The sequence below is a fragment of the Lampetra fluviatilis genome, chromosome 41 (assembly GCF_964198595.1).
Source record: "Lampetra fluviatilis chromosome 41, kcLamFluv1.1, whole genome shotgun sequence".
Lineage (NCBI taxonomy): Eukaryota > Metazoa > Chordata > Hyperoartia > Petromyzontiformes > Petromyzontidae > Lampetra > Lampetra fluviatilis.
Window position 1 is genome coordinate 9,647,934 of NC_136315.1, and position 21,741 is coordinate 9,669,674.

At 55.4% G+C, this 21,741-nt stretch overlaps 1 protein-coding gene across 3 annotated transcripts in view; it reads right to left on the reverse strand.

The window, feature by feature from the left end:
* WDFY3 (WD repeat and FYVE domain containing 3) overlaps positions 1-21,741 on the reverse strand; it is an 83,619-nt gene that overhangs the window by 32,449 nt on the left and 29,429 nt on the right. For 2 of the 3 annotated variants that reach the window (XM_078875507.1, XM_078875506.1), the window contains 29 exons: positions 21,416-21,609; positions 20,607-21,127; positions 19,653-19,758; positions 18,759-18,973; positions 17,907-18,031; positions 17,436-17,691; positions 16,087-16,190; positions 15,629-15,850; positions 15,026-15,207; positions 14,276-14,522; positions 13,567-13,721; positions 13,148-13,259; positions 12,660-12,850; positions 12,383-12,535; positions 11,370-11,443; positions 9,935-10,200; positions 9,560-9,683; positions 8,171-8,388; positions 7,485-7,672; positions 6,721-6,864; positions 5,805-5,984; positions 5,253-5,498; positions 4,898-4,997; positions 4,151-4,311; positions 3,605-3,834; positions 2,479-2,588; positions 1,916-2,098; positions 1,307-1,548; positions 521-760 (listed from right to left, as the gene is read on the reverse strand). In XM_078875507.1, the coding sequence (XP_078731633.1) occupies positions 521-760; positions 1,307-1,548; positions 1,916-2,098; positions 2,479-2,588; positions 3,605-3,834; positions 4,151-4,311; positions 4,898-4,997; positions 5,253-5,498; positions 5,805-5,984; positions 6,721-6,864; positions 7,485-7,672; positions 8,171-8,388; positions 9,560-9,683; positions 9,935-10,200; positions 11,370-11,443; positions 12,383-12,535; positions 12,660-12,850; positions 13,148-13,259; positions 13,567-13,721; positions 14,276-14,522; positions 15,026-15,207; positions 15,629-15,850; positions 16,087-16,190; positions 17,436-17,691; positions 17,907-18,031; positions 18,759-18,973; positions 19,653-19,758; positions 20,607-21,127; positions 21,416-21,609 (5,489 nt within the window). The remainder of the gene's footprint in view (positions 1-520; positions 761-1,306; positions 1,549-1,915; positions 2,099-2,478; positions 2,589-3,604; positions 3,835-4,150; positions 4,312-4,897; positions 4,998-5,252; positions 5,499-5,804; positions 5,985-6,720; positions 6,865-7,484; positions 7,673-8,170; positions 8,389-9,559; positions 9,684-9,934; positions 10,201-11,369; positions 11,444-12,382; positions 12,536-12,659; positions 12,851-13,147; positions 13,260-13,566; positions 13,722-14,275; positions 14,523-15,025; positions 15,208-15,628; positions 15,851-16,086; positions 16,191-17,435; positions 17,692-17,906; positions 18,032-18,758; positions 18,974-19,652; positions 19,759-20,606; positions 21,128-21,415; positions 21,610-21,741) is intronic. The other variant, XM_078875508.1, reaches the window with a different exon arrangement.

Genomic DNA, 21,741 nt, shown 5'->3' on the forward strand with positions numbered 1-21,741 from the left:
TTCCCGTAGCACACGGCGGTCACGAAGCGAGGCGCTGCGATGTTTCACAGACACTGTTTCGCAGCAGGGGTCGATGTTGCTCTCTGTAATCCCAACTGTGCCGGTGCACAATGGCCTACTCTTATCAAAGGACGTTACAGGTTCTTTAACGTCCACTGTTAAGCAGACGGTGCATAGTGTTTTACGGTCAACGCACCAGCAGTACCGATCACGATTCGAAGCGTGAACCTCCACAACAAGCGGCGGATTACTCAATTGGAAAACATGCAACAATCATCGCTCCCCTACGGGCAGGCTCGTGCCCACTTGCAGGCCTGTGCCGAGCCACCTTGCACCATACAGGGGCCACAGGTGCCGCTGGATGCGCCACTTCAAACGTTTGAGATGAGGCGCGATGTAAGGCACTCTGTGTTGAAGATGCATTTAAACTGGCGCAATATGAATGCAACGTATACTTTAACGGTGACATCACGATGGTCACGATGATGATGATGGTCATGATGATTAGCGCGAGCCTCACGTGCTGACTTGCGGCGGCCGGGGACGACGGCTCCCCGTCGGGCGCGTACGGGTAGTGCACGTAGAACATGTCGTTGCGCAGCATCTTCTTACGCGTCCGACACGGCCCCTCCGTCATGTCCAGCATCCACTTGTCGAGGTGCGAGCCCACGGGGGGCCCCCAGAGCCCCCGCTCGCGTGTCAGCTCCCCCTCCAGCTGGCTGAACTCCTCCGACACGTAGCGCTGCGCATTCTGCTGGCGCTGAACGTGTGCACGGGCGGACACGCGGGGGTTAAATCCAGAAAGGGCATCAGTTCCGACAATGACGGTGATGATGACAATAAAATTGACAGAGTGATGTGTTTATTGGATCAGCGGGTGCGGGTGGCATTGCTGCACTTGGCCTTCAACTCAGCTCTATGCAGGCCACGTGGGTTTGTTGATCGCACGCACAAGTCCGTGAAACTCCCTCCCTACCCATGGGCATCGGGGTCACCATCTCCTGGTTTGTCAAGATGTGATGGCAGTCCGGAAAGTGGATTCATATCTCCTTTGCACGTGCGGATTTTCTCTGTGTACTCCACTCATTAAACATCCCAATATAAGGCAACATAACTTGAGCAACACTTTGCCCCGTCTCTGGCTGCCTTCTCGCTTGTCTGTGGTTTTTCCCGCAAATGTGCGCGTTACAAATTAGCCTAATTATTGTATTTATCTGAATAATAACAACGCTGTTGTCTAGAACAACACAAAGGCTCTGCCCCCGTCTCCCCCTCCCACCCAACCTCCGGCAACAGCGGCGCTCACCTCCACGTGCTGCCGGTGCTGGAAGCTGACGAGGTCACGCACGACCGCCACGTGGGTGAACATCCAGCCCGTGGCGTCCTGCAGAGAGGGCGCCGCGGCCCGGCCGGCGCCGGCCTCCTTGCGGTACTTGCGGCCCCCGGTGAGCACCGAGAGTGCGAAGCCGCTGCTCACGCGGTACAGCTTCGATTGCACGGCCGAGCCCACGGCCGCCTCGCCCCGGCCAATCAGCTTCTTCTCATGGGCTGCAACATTATCATCATTGTTGTCGTCAGTGTCGTGGGGTGGGTGGATGGGTGAGTGGGTGTGTGCTTGGGTGGTTAATTGGATTGGTGGTTGGTTGGGTGGAAGGTTTTTTGGGTGGGTGGGTGGGTGGGTGGAGTAACTGAGTGGATGACAGAGTAGTTGCTTCAGTAGCAATATTATCATGATCATTATCGACACCAATATCACCACCATCATCCATCAACACCACCACTACCACCATCACCAACACCATCATCATAACGATTATCACCACATCACCATCACCATCATCACCACGACCACAATGACCACCACCACTGATGAGTGAGGCGGGTGCCTGTGCATGTCTGTGTCCGTGGGCCGCACCAAGGTGTGTCTGCCAGCACTTGGAGGCCGGCTCCTCCAGAATGCTGCGTGCGGCGGTGATGTCAACGCCGCTAGTCTCGCTGTTCGGCAGCGACACGCGAAACCAGTCTTCCACGGCATGGCGCCGGTTCACCATCAGCTCGGCCCACACGCGCCGCACGGCCTTCAGCAACAGCTGCCGCCCTGCCGCACAAGAGCGCAGGACGACAAAGAACCCCCGTAAAGCTCCAGGCTGTTGGGGCAAGTGCCGCGAGAGAGGCGCCCGTTGAGGCCGACACGGCGCATGACGGGGTGGGGTGGCAACCGCCACAACTGGCTGCCAACTCCCCAGTGCTGTTTTGACACTGCCCCAGGTGCTCATTTAAGGCTAAGTCGATCTAGGGCAGTCCCAGGATCGGTGCAAATTATCGTCATCGGTGTTTTGGTGGTCATGAGAAGGAATCGAACTCAGGTCGCTGGGTTCATAGAGCAGCACGCTAACCACGACGCTACTGCTCCCCGCACACCCACCCACACGCACGCAACTGGATAGTTTTCAGAGGGCTCAAGCGCTGGTGCCATACCTTCACTGGTGTCTGGGCCGTGACATCGGTCTGACTCGAGCTCAGGAGCCAGGGTCACGTGCCACGTGGTCATGCGACCCTCCGCCTCCAGGCCAAACCCGTCCGGGTGGCTGCAACACAACAGCACAACAACTCAACAACTCGCCCGCAAGTGACCGTCTCTCATTGTCCCAGAAAACACTGCCATCCGTAGAGCTCTCTCATCATCCTCATCACTGGCCATGTGGCCTCTGAGTTGTTGTTGGGAGGCAACTGCTTTCCAACAACAATAATGTTAGACTTGTAACGTTATTCGTTCGCTCTCTTTGACAACGAATGACTCAAGAGGCACGAGAAACCACGGACAGGCAGGAATAATGCAGCCAGGCTTTTAGCCGGTGCAAACAATTGATAAAGCTCTGTTGTCCTCTATATATTAAGATGTTTCGTGCTTACTTGTGGGAGGAAACCGGAGTACCAAATAAAACGCCTGCTGGGGGTGAGATTCACCCACTTTGTTGTACTGCCACCACCTGGCCAGTGAGGGTAGGCATCCCGACACTCATGGGAAAGGGAGTTTTAAAAATGTGTGTGACCCATCAACCCCCGCTGCCTCCATAGTGCTGGGGCAGGTGTGCCCCACCACCGCCCAGTGGCATCTTTTACAAGCCTCCTCCACACAACAACAAAGGCAAAGATCACCTATAGAGCATTTTAACAGATGACCACCTAATGAAGCAGAACACCTATTGAGGTCGGAATAGCACACGAAGGGGTAGGTGGCCAGTACCATGCCCAGCCGCCTTTGTCTCTACAATGCTGATATATATCACATTGCAACAGGTACTCATTCAAGACTACGTTTGACCTAGGTTAGGCTCAGGAACCTGTTCAGATATTCATCACTGATGTTGGCTTTAAGCAGGAGTCAACCTCGGGTCGCAATGTTTATAGCGCTTTGCGGTAACTACTATATGACCGCTCTCCACAAGCACCCACATATACTTACACATGTACACACACCAAGAACAACATGACCCAGCCAACGCAGCCCTGCCTGCCGGAGGAGCTCACTGATGGGACTGTGTCCTGATCTTTCAAGGATTTGCGTGCTCCACACGTGCGAACACACGCACGCAGAGCTCACCTGCCCGCGTAGAGCTGCATGAGGCAGTAGACGAGGCAGCCCAGGAACTCTGGGTCGGGGTTGTGTGCGCCAAAGATAAGCGCGCGCTGCGTGGTGAGCGTGCGCAGCGCGTCCAGCAGGGAGATCTGCTGCGAGACGGTGCGGTGGGGCCGCGACAGCTGGTAGAGCACGCTGCGGTTCAGGCACTGGTAGAGGATGTCCGCCGACAGGCCCGGGGCCTTGCGCTTGGACTGCGCGAGGGGGGAGCAGCCGATTCGGCAGGGAGGAGGAGACACGGTCCAGTTTGATTGGCTTGTTTTATCGCATAGAGATAATAATGCGCTTAAATGCAACTCAAAGCGCCTTATCACATCTAAAAATAAGGGAACCACCAGTGGCAGCTCTCCCTGTGTGGCACACATTTCTTCGGACTTCATCGCTGCCTGCCGGATTTTACCGACGGTCTCTCGCAACCCCTCGAGTCAAGAGCCCTCGGTGTAACACAGCCCAACGCGGTCCGCGTGCTCCAATCCCGACCCGTGGACCCGGGGCGGCCAGGGCGCTCACCTGCGTGATGAGCTGCAGCAGGGAGTCGACCACCTGCTTGGAGTCACGGGCGTACATGCCCTGCCACAGCTTGTCCACCAGCCTCTGCGCCACGTACAGCGTGTTGGCGACCAGCGTCGAGTAGCTCCCGCCGGCCGCCAGCGGGATGGATGCATCCTCGCCTGCGCGCGACCGCAACAGGTTAGGAAATGGCCAGTAATTTCTTGCTGAAATAATGATCGTGAGCTTGTTTTTGGTATGGCCGCCCTCCTTTCCGCCGGAGCACTTTACACGCGATAAACAAGTCACATCTCATCTCAAAACATGTTAAAGGGCACCCCTAGTGGCAGTGGTTCCTGCTTGATGCAAGCACTGGGGAGGTGCTCATCCCCTGTATATAAACCGGAGCCAGTGGGGGAAATTCCACATTCCTATGGTGAATCTACGGTGCATGCATGGCATACCTGTGATCCTGTGGTGAAACTGTCCGACAAAAACATGGCCCTTCTGTGAATCAATGCTGAACGCTGTGGTGAATGTACAAAGTGATGGTAAATTAATCAAATTGTTGGGTACCGATGATAAATCTACGGTGAACCCATGTGCCTGCAAACCACCATCCACACAACACCAGCCAGAACCCTAACCATGCCCTAACCCTAACCGACATGGCCAACCAGACCCTAAGCCTGCCCTACCGCAAACCACACTGGCCAAACAATCTCTGCTGTGTGCGATTGTCTGTGTTTGGAGGTAGTGGCACCGCACCCAGCAGCACGTCAGCCGCCAGCAGATGCTCCATGACCCCAACAATGAGGTCAGTCTGGAACTCCTTCTGCTGCGCCTTGGTGGAGCGGTCAGGGGACGCCTGGGTCACACACACACACACACATTCATGCCGATGTTTACACATCACACCAGCTACTCATTCAAGGCCGAGTGATCTTGGAGGAGGCCCAGGATTGGTTCAGATAATCGTCAATGTTGTTGGCAATGAACAGGAATCGAACTCCGGTCGCCAGGTTTGTTGCGCACCACGCTAACCGCTACCACTCACAATACGCAACAGGCACACATGCAATAGACAACAAGCACACACACACACACACGTGTGCCCTCTGACCTCAAGCAACACGTCAAGGGCAAGCGTCTGCTTGGAGGCCGGCAGCAGGCACAGGTTGTCCACCACGATGACGCGCATGAAGTCCAGGACGATCTTGCGAGCCGGGTGGCTCGCCAGCAGGGCCTTTCCGGCCACGCTCACCGACTCCGACTGGCTGCGGTTGAGGCCGCCCCCGTCCGGCCCCACTATCGACTTGTACTCGTCAGCCGGAGAGCCCACGTCCAGGATGTCCTCAAAGTCACTCGACTGCCACCACCACGAAGGAGGGAGGGGCGGGGAGGGTGGAGTACCGCCAGCATCATCAGCAGCATCGGTATCTTGACCGTCATCATCAGTTGTATAATAGTCAAAAGCAGCATTTGAAAATCATAGTCATCGTCAAAAGCATCACTTTCATTGTCACCATTAGAGCATCATTGGCATAATCGTCATCAGCAGTATCCTCAGCAACATCATCACCATGAGCATCATCTTCACTGTCTAGGCCATCACTATCATAACCATCATCACAGTGGTGGCGTTGGTGGTTGTGGTGCTGCCCGAGGGCCTCACCATCTCTGAGACGGGGCGGCTGTGCAGAGGGAAGAGCGTCGCCGCCAGCGCCGAGAGGAAGTCAGGGCTGCTCCACAGCGACGCCATGTCGGCCACGTTGTGGTAGAGGTAGCGGAAGAACTGCAGCAGCGTGACCGGGTACTCCCTGAGCCACGAGCCCTCCTCCTCCGACTGCCATGGCTGCACAGCAATGACAAAAATCCCCCGTATAGCCTTAACAGACTGTTGGGGCAAGTGCTGTTAGTGAGCATCGATGAAGGCCGGCACAGTAGACGAGGGGGTGAGTGGCCAGCACCACCCCCAACTGCCTTTGTCTACCCAGTGGCGATATTTTTACACACTGCACCAGGTACTCATTTGAGGCCAAGTCGACCTAGGAGAGGCACAGGGCCGGTTCAGATATTCGTCACTGGTGTTGGCTGTAAGCGGGAATCGAACTCGGGTTGGTGGGTTCGTAGCGCAGCGCGCTAACCGTGACACAACCGTTCCCCACGGCTGCACGGCATCATGACACACAAACTCAATCGTTGTGGCAGGGTGGCGCAATTGGCCTGTGTTACATTCGAGTCTCGGGCGCCGTTCTGTGCGGAGTTTATATGTTCTCCAAAAGTGTTCTGTGTGCATTTCTTCCAGTTTCCTTCCATAATACAAAACATATATGATGTAGCTGGTATTGACCAAACATCCTAATGCTGAAAAATCACCTGCAAATTACTCAATTGGGATGACACAGCAGCAACATTGCCCCCTACTGCAAAAACTTAGCAGAACCCTCCCGAATAAGAGTTTCCAAAGTCAGTGAGGATTTGCTGGGTAAACAGGCAGTAGAAACAACAACAACAACGTGTTATTTGTATATGGCGTTATTCATGCAAACTGTGTCTCAGAATGCTGTAGAATTCGTGAGGAGCTGTACCTGGTTCAGCATGCTGCGCAGCATGGACAGCAGGAGAATAGCAGCCTCAGGGCAGATGCCATTGATGGGCGCCACTGCTGCCAGTCCGGAGGATTCGCTCGCGGGGACCCCGAAGATGAACGTCCAGATCGAGTCCAGGTCAAACTAAACCAACAAGACACATACATGCGCCAACATCATCATCATCGTCACCAACCCAAACTCACCAATAACAACATAACACACACACACACATGCACCCACAGCACACACATGTGCACAATACACTCATGCTAACACACAAGGGCACGTACACAGAGACAGTATAACCATCACAATGAATTTCATTCTGCATTTAATTAGGCCAATTTCAAGCTCTGAGAATGAAAATGTCGATATGACAATTATGCGAAAAGCCTCCCTCTCGTACGCAGAGTGGGTGGGAAAGCGTTGCCCTCCACTGTGAGGACCAGAGGGATCTCAGAGGTAGTTACGTGATATTACCTTCCGTGGAGCACACTGCACGAGATCTGAGGCGATTCTTCATCTCGTGACTTCCCAAGGTGGGCGGTCACAAATAAAGATATATTTTCAAATAGGGCCCCTATATTAACAACAATAATAATGAAAAAAAACATTTTACGTATTTTCTCTGGACAATATCATCGCGCCCCCTTCCCCTTGGATCCGCCAGAGTGCCACACGACGCTGGGAGCGTGGTACGGCGGTCAAACCGGGGAAAATCCGCACGAGAAAAACAAAGCCCAGGGGGGGTGGAGAAGCACCTTGAGGTCGCCGGGCAGGCGGGCAATGGGCTGCTGCAGCAGCAGCGCCATGAGCAGGAAGTAGAGCTGCGGCACGGCGGTGTGGCGCGGCAGGAAGGCCTGCAGCACGGCGAAGCCCGGCACGTGGCACGCCTCGCGGTTGATCTCGCGCACGCTCGAGCGCCCGCCGCTGCGGCCTACATTGATGCCTGCCGGCCGGCCGGGCAAATGGGCGGGCGGAGGAAAAGCATGGACAGATGGAGGGGTCACGGCACGCGCTGGACAAGAGGCGATCGCAAATCTGTGTGGTGGCTCGCGAAGCCTCTTCATTACCCTCAACAATAGCCCGACATCTCACATCATCCTCTTCACCCACGCCTAACACACACCCCACCTCCAGCCCGAAGGTGGGTCGGCAGTAAAGCGAGCAACTCGCAATCGGAAAGTTGGGAATTTAATCCTGGTTGGAGGGTTGACTCAGCCCATCATCACTCCAGGGTCCATAAAACAGATGCCACTTTGTGGGGAAGTTATCAGTGTTTGCCCAATGGAGGGATCACCCCCGCCAAAGCAATGTGGAAGTTCCAGGGCTGTAGACAGGCGAAGGGCATCAATGACTCAATGCTCACTGGGCAGGAGATCGCCACTTCACCGACTCTTTCTAGCCCCCCCAGCCTCACCATTGCCCCAGCACCGTCCGGACATACCCAGCACGGAACCGATCTTGTTGGTGAGCACAGGCTCAGTGTGGTCGAGCCAGCCGCCCCCCGGGGCACCCTCGCGGAAGCGCGCCAGCACCGAGGGGTGGGACAGCAGCGCAAGCAGCACGCGCATGCTGGCGAGCACCGTGCTGGGGTGCAGGTGGCCCTGCGTGAAGAGCAGCAGCCAGTCGAAGCCCAGCGTCCTGATCACGTCCTCGCACGCCCTGCAGCGCCAACGCCACACGCGCACAAACACAGAGATTCCCCCATGAAACCTTTCACAGACTTTTGAGAAAGTGCTGATTGCAAGGACCTATTGAGGCCGGCATGGCACCTAAGGGGGTGGTGTGGCCAGCACCACATCTGGTCGACTTTGTCTCCCCAATGCCGAGGTTTAGGCCTGAACACCGTGCCAGGTACTAATTTAAGGATGAGGCAACCAGGGCGAGGTTCATATATTTGTCACCGATGTTGGCTGCGAATGGGAATCGAACTCGGATCGACGGGTCTGTCGAGCAGCATGCTTACCACTGTGTTACTCACACAAACAAAGATCACCCGTATAACCTTAACAGACTGTTGGGGCAAGTGCTGTTAGCGAGGCTCGCACGGCACACGAGGGGGTGGGTGGCCAGCACCACGACCGGCCGTCTTCGTCTCCCCAGTTGCGATGTTCACACATCGCACCAGGTACTCATTTTAGGCTGAGTCGACCTAGCGGAGGTCCAGGACCAGTTCAGATAATCGTCACTGGTGTTGGCCGTAAGCGGGAATCAAACTCGGGCTGCCCAGTTCGTAGCGCGGCGCGCTAACCGTTGCACTACTCGCACACACACAGAGGGTGGTCCGTGTTAAGGGTTAGGTATCAGTAATTGGTCAGATATGGTGAGTGTTAAGGCGAGGGCTGGCGATGGGATCAAAGGTATGGTTAGGGTTACAGTTGAGGTCGGTTGGCGAAGGGATTCGTGTGAAGCGTAGAGCTAGGGCTATGGTAGGGGTTACGGAAATGGTTATGGCTAGGATTTATGGTTGGGATTTGATTAAGGTTGGAGATAGGCGTTAGGGTTAGGGCTGGTGATGATGTTAGGGCCTGGGTTATGGGCTAAAGTAAGGATAAGAGTTGAATCTCGGGTTATGGCTATGCTTAGGGTTAGCACTCGCGTTGGAGCTATGTGTAAAGGTTATAGCCAGGGATATGATTGTCCTGGGGCTGGGAGCCAGGGGTCAGGATGGAGCCATGCTTAGGGTTGGGAGCCAGGGTTCAGGATGGAGCCATGCTTAGGGTTGGGAGCCAGGGTTCAGGATGGAGCCATGCTTAGGGCTGGTAGCCAGGGTTCAGGATGGAGCCATGCTTAGGGTTGGGAGCCAGGATTCGCCGCGGGCAAGTGCGCTCACGTGAGGCTGACTGCGCTCTTGTCGCGGGCACCGTGCGTCAGCAGCGCGAGGAGCGTCTCCAGCAGCTGGTTCCTGAGCCACACAGTGCGTGCCCCCCCCTGACCCGCCACCTCTTCCTCCCAGCCTGCAAGCGCCGCACACGCCACAACCACGCGCACGTCGTAAGCCACAACCAAACACGCATCACACCACAACCGCACACCACAATCCCACTTCTGTTGATGTCAGCAAAGTCCTGCTGCTGCAATTACCACAGTTATATCACTGCTGTTACCACAGTCCCACTGCCATGGTTGTTACCACAGTCCTGCTGTTGCTGTTACCACAGTTCTACTAGTGCTGCTGTTACGACAATCCCACTGCTGTTGTTGTTACCAAAGTCCTGCTGTTGCTGCTGCTGCTGCTCGTCCCTGTCGGGGCATAGCGCCTTCTCGCTGAGCAGGTGTGGGGGCAGCGTGGCGGCGAGGAAGTGTCCGAAGCGCAGCAGGTCGCCGGGCGAGGGGAAGGCCTGCAGCAGGAGGCGCAGCACGCTGGCCACGGCGCCCACGGAGGCGCGCGACAGCGAAGCGTCGCGCAGCGTCAGCAGCAGCCGCGGAACGAGCCCAAATTCACGCATGAGCCGAGCGTTACGGGTCGCCTCACTGTGGGGGGCAGACGGGGGGGGGGGGGGGGAGAGAAGTGAGTGGTCCGAGTGTGAGGGGTGGGGGGAGTGTCTTGGTACGTGTCTCTGTGTGGAAGCGAGATCGAGCGACCTTGGTAGGGAACGGTGGGCGCGGATGCACCTTGACCTGTGGGGTTGGGCAAGAGGTGGGCAGTTTAGACGTTGTGTTTGGTACAGTACAATGGATGTTGCTGCGTGGCCCTCTGCTGCCCACCATGCATGCCCACAGCATCCTCTAGCACCTGCTCTAAACAGTGGTCGGTGACCACTCGGAACCTGGAGAGTGCTTGGATGGGCGACCACTATCCAGGTTCAACCCCGCTTAGCGTCCGGGATCTGATGAGATGGTTACGGTTGCCATGACCATCGCTCATTGATTCCTCCTGTCATGTTGAAGTCTACCAGACACTGACAATTTTGTCTCATCAACACTCACTCACCACACTGCAGATCACAGCACTCACCCACTGACTCACTCATCCACTCACTCACCACACTGCAGATCACAGCACTCACCCACTTACTCTCTCACTCATCCACTCACTCACCACACTGCAGATCACAGCACTCACCCACTTACTCTCTCACTCATCCACTCACTCACCACACTGCAGGTCACAACACTCACCCACTTACTCTCTCACTCACTCATCCACTCACTCACCACACTGCAGGTCACAACACTCACCCACTTACTCTCTCACTCACTCATCCACTCACTCACCACACTGCAGGTCACAGCACTCACCCACTTACTCTCTCACTCATCCACTCACTCACACACTGCAGGTCACAACACTCACCCACTTACTCTCTCGCTCATCCACTCACTCACCACACTGCAGGTCACAACAAGTCTCTTTCTGCGTCTTCGCTCACACTGCTCCACTTTTGGAATCCCCTCCCATCGCCTCGTTCCACAAGCTTTTAGAATAATAACTTTGCTCAATTCAAGAAACATGTTGACTCGTATATGTTACAACTCTGATATTGCTGTTTGTTGCTGACCATCTTACTTTTTAGGCCTTTTAAACTTTGATCAGCCATTGAGTTAAAATGAATATATATACTGGGTGATTTAGCCGAAGGCCATTTAGACGCTGCATGAATGTAATCTGTTGCTGTGGCTATTGTTGTTTTTGTGTTCACCTGGACTCAGTAAGCAGCTCCACAAAGTGCTCCAGCAGAGACAGGTGGAGCTCGTACGGTGCATGGAGCCAGACCTGTGGTGAAGCAGGGACGCACATCGCTCGCAACACAGGACGGACACGGAGCCTTCAACTAAAACCAAACTCTCAAGAGTCGAGGTCAGGAGGTCATCACTCCAATGGCGTTAGTCCCCTTCCTTCTGCTAGATCCCACAGCTGCTGCAAAGGTGGCACTCCACCTTCAAGGACTACACGGCCCAGTGGTAGCGCGGTCGCTGTTTGTTGCAGAGGTGCGTGGGTCGAATCTGCCAGACCACTCTGGTTAATACTGCGGTTGTAATAAGTGGAATAATCCGCACCGTATGCTTCATAATCGATGTTAAAGAACCCCTGACGTCATTCACAAGCGTAGAAACCAAATTTGGCAAATTCGAAAACTACCCACAAATTACTCAATTGGAATAATAGGGTTTTCCTCTTTTTTCTGACAACAAAACTGAAACCTTTTTACGAAGAATCATGTCTGCATTACCCACAATACTTGTGGTCAAACAAAAAACACTGATAATATATGTATTGTCCTTGAAACTGTTGGTCCACACCAGAGACGGCTTTCTTTTGAGCCTCGTCTCAATTCGTGCTAGACCAGAGGACGCCAAAAGGCGCACAGCTCAAAGACAATGCACTATCAAAGTAATGAGGGCTCGGGGTACGCATCTAGATCTGGTGTGGACCAATCAGTTTCAAGGACAATGCATTCATTATCAGTGTGTTTTTTGTTTGCATTTTGACCACAAGTATTGTGGTTAATGCAGACATAATTTATTGTAAAAAGGTTTCAGTTTTCTTGCCAGAAAAAAGGGGAAAAACCCTATTATTATATTTTGGTACTGGCAAAGGAGGTATAATGATACTCAATTGGAATCATACATTCCAATCATCGCCCCCTCCGACTGGCAAATTCATTATTAGGATGGGGAGCTTTAGGAGGGAGGGAGGGAGGGAGGGCAGCACCTCGAGGTCACACAGCAGGTCCTGGAAGCCAGCGGGGTTGGGGATGAGGCTCGTCTCGCGCCCGCTGTCCAGCGTGCCGACCAGCGAGAAGGTCAGGTGCAGGATGTGGCTGTTGAGCAGAGAGCGCTTCCTCTTGAGCAGCATGGCGAGCAGCTGGTGGCGGCCATGATGACGGTTCGCGGGCAGGGCGGGGGGAACAGGGAGAGAGCCACTCCTTTGGTAACCAGCGTCAGGCAGCAGTCGGTTTAGGCTTTTGTTGTTGTGGGGGTGTGCTCACCTGGTAGCCGCGAATGCGCTCCATCTCCTTGCAGGCGAGTGGGTTGCTTTTGACGACGCACACCAGGGCCTTGACGGCCGCGTACAGGCCTTCCACGTCCGCCGCCATGGCAACCAGGCCCAGGATGGCCGCTGCGCCGCCCACGTACTGCAAGGTGCTGGCGAGCTGGCGCGGCACAAACGTGCGCACGCCTGCAGCGACCAACGAGCCACAACCACAACCACCACAATCACCGTGAAGTGGATTACTCACAAAAACCACAATGACCAATGCAATCACCGTTAATTGGATTACTCACAACAGCCAGCTAAGAACACAGGCATCTTCAACCAATTGTAGAGCGATTTTCTGCTCAAACGAACATTGAAATTGCTTTGACTCTAAATATATAAATGGACAAAACAAGAATCTTGGTCCACGTGGCTTAGCGGCGTCCAGACAGGGCACACATTCCCCGCGGACCCCACGACCCCCGCGGCGTGGCTCACCGAGGTAGCCGAGGAGGGCGGCTCCGATGGTGCGTGCCGGCCCGGTGAGGTGGCACGCTGTGTTGAAGAGCAGCCGGATCGGGGTAGCGTTCTCATGGGACAGCAGGCCGAGCTGCGGACACGCGGCGTTGTTATTCTAAAAGAGTCGATCAATTTGTCCTGGCGTCATGGTCCAAATTTGCCAAATAAAAAAAAGTGAATTACGCAATAGGGATTACACATCACAACATTGCCCTCTAATGTGAAACTACTGCAGACTGTCTGACGCACAGCGCCTTCATGATAGCCTTGCACCATAAGAATGGCGTGAATACGCAATGTATATCATTATTATGATTACAGGTGGCAGTGGGGGTCTGCGTGCGGCAGTGCGGGTGACGGGCGGCAGTGGCGGTGACAGTGGCGGGTGACAGATGGACCTGTTTGGCGATGGCCTTGCTGTCGGCGCGGTTGTAGACCTTGCGGATGCGCGCGACGGTCAGCGAGGACTCGGACAGCGCGTTGAGGCCCAAAGAGACCCTCTCCTCGACCACCAGGGGCCCAAGGCTGCCTTCGGCCTTGGGGTCTTTGGGGTCTGGATGCGTCACCACCAAGCAAGGAGACGTGTGCGTTAATGCGCATGGGTGATCAGGTGTTACAGCAAGGGCTGGAGGGATGGAATAACATTTAAACAAAATTATTTGTGATGGTTAATATCTAATTGCAATCTGATTGGTTGTTTCTGTTAGGTCATGACACCTATTTAAGATGCCGAGTCAGGTGCTGCGGTTGTTGCAACTCCCTGGATTCTATCATGACAATGCTTGGCACAGTTTAAGGGAACCATCGCCTATCTAATCGCTACATGCGATTGTGGGAATTGCTCTCCTCCCGGTGTGTGAGCTGAAACAATATCAACTGTCGCATTAAGGCTTGCACACCACGTGACAGCTTAAATATGGCCAGATCATTATGTGGTCTCACCCAACATTCAATTATGCATGAAAACATTGGCTGTAAAAATCTCCGTCTTAATTTAACACAAGATGTCTGGTGCGAGCCAGGGAATTTCAAAGCTACGATGGCTCCGTTCCTCGGGCTAATTAAAGCGGGCTTCGGAAGCGAAATGACAAAATAACTCATGCTCACTCGAGGCTCCCACGGCCTGGAAACTGCCCACGTAGCTCGAGCCCAGCTCAAATATGGTGGCCACAGCTGCCGGGGTCACGACCTCCTCCAGCAGGTATGTGGGGCCGAGACGCCACACCAGATGCGGCGCGCCCAGGAGCCGGGGCCCGGCGTCGCGCTGCGAGGGCGCCGTGCCGATGAAGCCAAACACCGACAGGCCGGCCGGCGGGTTTGCCGAGCCACCCGGGAAGGAGCGCACGTAGTGAAGCTGCGGGGGCAACACGCACCAAAGGAGCACGGGCGTAGAGTACAACGTCGCATGAGAGACCGCGGTGTCATTGTGTGTTCCTAAAGACATCCACAAAGCTGAAGGTCGCCCCGTTTAGTCCTGCTGGTGTATAACTATAAAACACTACGTGCTGTCTGCTTTACAGTAGACGTTAAATATCCCTTGATATAATTCGAAATGAGTAAATGCTATTGTGTGCTGGCGTCTTCAAACATTAGCTGCAATGCAATGCAATCGGGAACACACAGCAACAATCATCGCCCCCTACTGACAGACTCATACACACTTGCAGGCGGGGTGCTGAAGAATCACCTTTTGCCGCACAAGGACAGACACCACTGGGGGTGCCCCTTTCAAGAAATGGCCATTCAATAACCCAGCAGGTGTGTGTCCGGCGACTGCATAATGAAGGTTGCCAGCAGCGACACACGACTGACTGGTGCCACGCAATGAGATGCTGGGGGGGGTGGGGGGGGCGGCACCTTGGCGGAGCCGGCAGTTTGCCCGTTGAGGTAGAGCGTGGCGGTGCTGTTCTTGAGCACTCCGCGACCCAGGGTGAGCACCAGGTGGTGCCACACGCCCTCCTGCGCCAGCTCGGCCACGCGGAAGCGAGCGAGCGATGGCAGGATCTCATACGAGGAGCTCTCCTCCGCCGGGTCCTCCACTGGACGGACAAAGACAAAGGTACTTGTGTAACCATTCAGGTTAAACCAATTGAGGGCTTAAGAGACCTGGATACCTGGATAGGTCCCGGGTTCAATTCCTGACTCTGGTGCCTTTCTGTATGGAGTTTGTATGTTCTCCCCCTCTTCTGCATGGGTTTCCTCTGGATTCTCCGATTTCCTCTCATAGCAAGAACAACCATGCAATGCAACCGGTATTTGTCAAATATTCCAACGCCGAAACATCACCTACAAATCACTCAATTGGAATCATGTGCAGCAGCAACATCGCCCCCCTTTCTCCCTTTAAAAAACTTGGCAGGACCCTCGAGAAAAAAGTTCCTTGAGCCTGGGCGAGCCCCTCCTGGGTAAAAGGATCACGAGAGCATTGGCGGCGAGGAAGGGCGGCGGCGGCGGCCTCACCCAGGCCGTGGAGCGGCTCCTCTCGCGTGGACACGACGAGCGAGCGGTCGCGCGCCGACAGCGTCACGGTGAGGCACGCGTGCTGCAGCTCCGCGCCGACGCCGCGGCGCACCAGCGTGAGGAGGCGCACCGGGTGGGGAGGCCGGCCCGGCGGGGAGAACCGCTCCACGCAGAACCACGCCGAGAAGGAGAGGCCCGACGCTGGCGGGAAGAGGCGCTCGCCTGCACGTGGGGTGCACGGGGCAGGGGGAGGGGGGTGGGGTGGCAGGGGTGGCGGGCACAGCGGGCGGAGGAGCGAGTCTGTCACAATGCAGAAACAGTGAGGCATTGTTGCCAGATCGGGAAGTCACTTCAACTGGACCACGTATATTTGTCCATTTCAAGCCAGTGTTGACGGTGACAGTGGTCGGTCTATTTATTGATTTATGTTGTGGGAGGGGGTCCCGTCCGGGCCTTGCCTGTGCCGATGCCGCTGGTGACGGCACTGTCCCCGGTGCCCCCCGAGCCCCCCGCTGAGCCCGGCACGGCGTTCTGTGGCGCCAAGCTGGGCAGGAACAGGCAGCTGAGCACACAGGAGCCAGGCAGGGAGGGGGGGGAGAGACACAGAGGTGGCGTGAGGTTTCGCCCGAGTGTGCGAGTCGGGAAATAATGGTTTGACTTCGTGTCATTACAGTTTCACGTGTTTGCTTGGTTCTTGTGATATCTTTAGTTACAATTTACGTCTTCAATTACCTGATTGTACCTCGAATTTACATTGATGATCATTTAAAACTCCTCAAATTAACACAAAGGTTTTAGCAGCCACTATTATGAGTCATAATTGGGTTAAGCCAAGTAATGATCTGGCCAAATTTACTGGCGGAGCCAGTGGGGGGGGTGGGGTGGCACGTGCCCCATCAATGATCCGATTTAAATCCCTAATTTCGATGGGATAATTGGGGTTCATTAGTAATAAATGGGCATTTGCGACCCCCACTGCCACTGTGTAGCATATTACTGTGTGCCAGGGACTTATGAGATGATAGGACTATAGTCTGAGTCCATAATTGGCAATAAGTAACAGCAAAGCAGTTATAAGTGACTCAGAATTGTGCGCAGTTGCGTATACAGTCCACGACTTCCCTGAAGACATTCACCTTCAGCGAGCGCGATGCCGATCACACAACGCGGTTCGAATTCGACCCTCGATCGTTGGCTGTGCCATCGCCGCACACGCGTTGAATAAAAAGCAAGGGACAAGTCCTTACTCACTAACAACTCCTTACTAACAACTCCTTACTTACGAACAACTCCTCTATCATTTCTCATTGCTGGAGGGGTTGCCCCCCCCTACCTAAAAATCCTGGCTCCGGGATTGGCCAAATTTGTGTGGCCAAGACCCTCCACAACCCGACAGCCAAACAAATGACATCTGTCATGCGTAAAAGCGTTTAACGTGCCAATCGTTATTGGTGGGCCACACTGGTGAGTTGTAGAACAATTCTCACAAACAAATATGGCAGTCATATACGCGACGTTTCGCTTGACAATGCACCAAGCAACTTCAGGACAATCCAGGAAGCCAAAATAAAATCCGGAAAGTGAGAAAACACGTCCTATCTAATCGCTAAAGTTAGCTGTGAGATTTGTTCTTCAACTCAGCAGTGTGAGCCAAACCAATGATGATTGGCACGTTAAGCACTCGCGCACACGATAATTGTACTTTGTTCGGCAATGTTTGGTGATTTCACTACAAATCTTTAGCGCTGCCGCCGGGCTGTGTCACCGCCGCTCGCTGGCTCTGCCTCCCTGATGATAACTCACGTACCCGAAGCCTTCGGGGGCCATGTCGAACTCGACGAAGGGCGGCGTGCTGCCGCTTCCGCTGCTGCGCACATCGCGCGGCGTCGTCATGGAGACGAGGCACTTGACGCGCGTCAGCGGCACGGTCACAGAGTCCAGCGGCCGCAGCAGCAGCAGCCCCCGGTGCCAGCGCTGCAACTGCAGCTGCTGCTGCTGCTGCTGCTGCGGAGATTCGGAGCCCGGAACCCCGTTGGGGCACTCGGCAATGTCTCCCAAGATGCCTAAGGGGCCGGGGCGGTTATGGTTAGGTTCGGAGAGAGTGGGGGGCAGAATAGGGTATGGGTGGGGTAGTAAAGAAGAAAGGAGGTCTACTGGATGTGGCGTGCCAGGTCCAGAAATATATTGAGGGTCACCACGCCGGTGACTGAAACCGAGGCACCGCTTTTCGGGAAGCTCGTGAGGATTGGCGAGCGTGGGGGGCGGCGCGGTGACTCACGGGCCGCGACGCCGTCGCTGTCGGAGGAGGAGGAGCTGGAGTTGAGGCGGTGGAGCCGGTACACGGTGGCCGCTCTGCTGTCCCACACCAGGCAGCTCAGCGGGTTCCCCAGCCGCAGGAACTCTCTGGTTTAGCGGCCAACGACGGTCACGAAAATACACGAGGACACGACAACAATGTGCCCGTCACTCCGCTCGTACTCAACCTTCCTGATTTAAGATCTCGTCAGGCTGAGAGGTGATGAACGAGAAAGCGAGGCAGAAGTGGCTATCGCCTCCTGCACCGGCGGAGGATTAAGAAGAGCTCGCAACGTGACAGTGGTTACCTGGCTCAAACACTGCTGCCGACATCCATCATACAAGTCCATCAGTCTCTGTGTGTGTCTATGGACCTCTATGGTAGTCTCTTGGGTCTCTATGTCTACCTATAAATCTCCATGTGAGACTCTATGTCAAATTATAGACCACATATTAAAGCCACTGCCCATGTCTATCACTCGTGGGCAGCGCTTGAGATAAACACCGGGCTACTCCTTAAGGCGTCCACTGGCTCACTCACCAACGTCGAGATGAACGTATTAACACTGCTGTTCAACTCGCCGCCATACGAACAATGAGGAATATCGTGGAAGCAGCAGGGGCAGAGACCGGGAGGCGAGTCGAGTGAAATTGGTGCTTTGGAGAGGTGAGGAGCCAGGGCATAAAGGGCTGCGGAGTAGATGATGAGACGATGGCCCAAGACAGGAGTGAGCGGATGGATAGGAAGGCAAACCCCTGCCAGGAAGAAGGCAGATGCCGGCGTAGAAGAGGGGCGCCAGTGTCTGGGAGAAGCAGCCCCGTGTGGGAGTCTCACCGCAGCTCGGCGGGCTCGATGGCCTGCGACGCGAGCCGCTCAAAGAGCCGCTGGAGCGGCGCATGCAGCGGGTGAGCCTCATCGGCGAGAGCCGGGCCGCAACGTCGCACCAGCGCGCCCTGCAGCCCCGCGCGACACAACACCTGCTGCGCCGCATCGCCCGGTGACAGCAGCTGCAGCAGCCCAGCCAGACGCAGCTGCAGCTCCAGCGCCTGCTGGCTCACGGGTGGTGGGGAGAGAGAGCGCCGCAAGGAGCACGCGTCACTCCCCGGCGTCGACGCGGCGTAGCGAGCGGCGCGCAGCTCGGAGGGTTCACGATGGCCGTGCCAGGGACGCCGAGCCGGCACCGCAGCGAGACCGCGGGTTCGAGGGCCGCGTGGACATTTGCAACATTCACGACCTCAACAACCCTCTGGGTAGATCGTGAAGCAGATGACCGTGACCTTATCCCCCATCCATCAGTGTCAGTCTGGTTTCTAGGCAGCTGATGAGGAAGTGGCCTGAAGCCCAGATTAGAACCAAGGTTCTCAGCAGTGCCGACTCAACATGTCTGAACTCTGTGATTACACCGAGTTCTATAAATCATCTGCAAATGTACTCAGGAACGCCTCCTCTGAGTCTCGTGGCTCAGGAAGGTCCCGCTACATTGGGATGTTTGGCACTGCGGGGAGTAGCGACAGCGGGCAAAGTGGTGAGGAAGGTGATGGGGGTGAGGAGGTTAGAACGGGGTGAGGAGAGGAACGGAGAAGAGTGAGGGGGTGAAGAGGGGGAGGGTGTGAGATGGGTGAGGTTAGGAGAGTGAGGGTATGAGGAGTGTGAAGGAGCTGAGGATGAGGGGGTAAGGGTGTGAGGAGGTGAGGATGGTGGAGGGCGAGCGGTCCGTATTGTTGTCACCTGGGGCTGCTCCTCGTATGGAATGGAGGGCAGTAGGTCCACCATGGCCAGCACAGCTCCCGGGTGGACAACTTGAATGTCCGTGGAGGACGTGTTCATGGTGGACCTGTGGATAAGGCAGCCCAACAGTCACTCACCACGTGAGGGTGTGCACTGGCCTGGATGTGGCATTAGTCTGCCAGTAGACTGAGTAATTCTAGATAACTTAATAATTTCTTGCATTTAGCAATTTGTACCATGACGGTGGTACAAAAATCCCTCCATGATTAACATTATGTTAAAATCCACTGCAAGTGAAGTATTTTGTTAACATTCAGGGTGGCCTGCTGGACTTGAATCGTGAACCTCTGTTACTGCAGGTTCACGGGCCCACCCCATTCTTGTTTAGTATTCACGGTAGCAGCGATAGAGGAGTAATGAGGAAGTGACTGACTGCCGGCGAGTGGGTCACTACACCACGAGGCTACAATTATTACACCCACAAGACGATAACCGCCGCACAGCATACCCAGCTGATCAAATAAAGAGTGAATCAGCGGTTTAAATAACATCCATTTCACATATGGGAAGATTGCTGCAATGTTACATGCGTGTTCATGGCCGTAATAAAGTCGTTATTGAGTTGTTTATCGTTGCAGCTTCAACGATTTAGCCGCTGATTCATCCGCACATTTAAAGTAGGTAATTTAACACGAAGGTTTTCTTAGTGGATAATATGATTAATAGCAAATTTCTGGGTTAGGCCATGCAGTGATCGAGCCAAAATCTTGTTGCAAAACCCTCAATCACCCAACACAGCCAAACAAACTGTCACACGTACACCTGGCAATTATTATCGTTGCAGCTCCTTACCGGTAGGTTGAAAAACAACCAAGTTTAGCAATTAAAAACAATCATTAAATACAATCACATGTATCAGTAACAGGGGGTGTGTTCCGGTTCCACATCACTCACCCATCAAACGAGTCCGTGGCCATGTGGTAGAGATACACAAACAGCCTGCCGCAGTGCTTGAGCGACGGAGACACGCGCTCCCCCGACCCACAGCCAGTGCCGCCTTCCGGCAGCAGCAAGGCATCGTGGGAGGAGAACGGCAGCGTGGGGCCCGCGGCATCGGGCTGGGGCAGCGCGTCGTGGGAACAGCCGGAGAGGGCGGCTGTCGCCCCCGCCAGCTGCCGCCCCCCAGTGAAGCAACCCAGCAGCCTCAGCGCCTCGGCCAGCTTGTCGTACTGCACCTCGCGAGCGAAGAATCGCGCGTTGGCCGGCTCCGAGTGCATGGCGGCCGTGAGCGTGCGGAACGTGGCCCTGAGCAGGCCGAACACCTCCCCCTCGTCGGCCTGCTCCCAGCAAGCACCGGGGCTAACGCTCAGCGAGTTCTCCATGGCGACGAGCAGCGAGGTGACATAGACGAAGCCGCCCACCTTGCGGAAGACGGTGCGTGCGCGATGACTTCCGGTGAGCACCTCCACGAGGGCCTGCGTGGGGGCAGGGTGCAAGCGGCCAATCGGCAGCGCCGGGTGGTGAGCGGAGGGCAAGGCACGGGGTGTGGTGTACGCTCAGCTGGGAGCGGTGCTAGCGGTAACATGTCATTTCCTCTTTTTTAACTCTCCCCCTTTGCTCTCCAGCTCCTGCTCGTCCTCCAATATTATTATACTCACCCTCTCCCTCTCTCTTCCCGTGCGTGTGTGCGTGTGTGCGTGCGTGTGTGCGTGCGTGTGTGCGTGTGTGCGTGTGTGCGTGTGTGCGTGTGTGCGTGCGCTCACGGCGAGGATGTCAGACTTGAGCGTGATCTCGCTGGGCCCGGCCGTGTGCATGAACCCAAGCAGTGTGCCCATATCATCGTCGCCGCACGCCGACAGCACGAGCTGCTGCACCACGCGCAGCGCCAGTGCCCGGCACTCGGCGTAGCGTACGATGTTGTGCACGCAGCGCGCTCCGCCCAGCTCGCGGAACGCTCCTGCAGCACGACACGCACAAACACAAACATCCCCCCTGTAGCCTACACAGACTGTCGGGGCAAGTTGCTCTTGGTGAGCACACATTACATGCGGCATGGCACACAAGGGGGTGGTGTGGCCAGGCCCGTGCC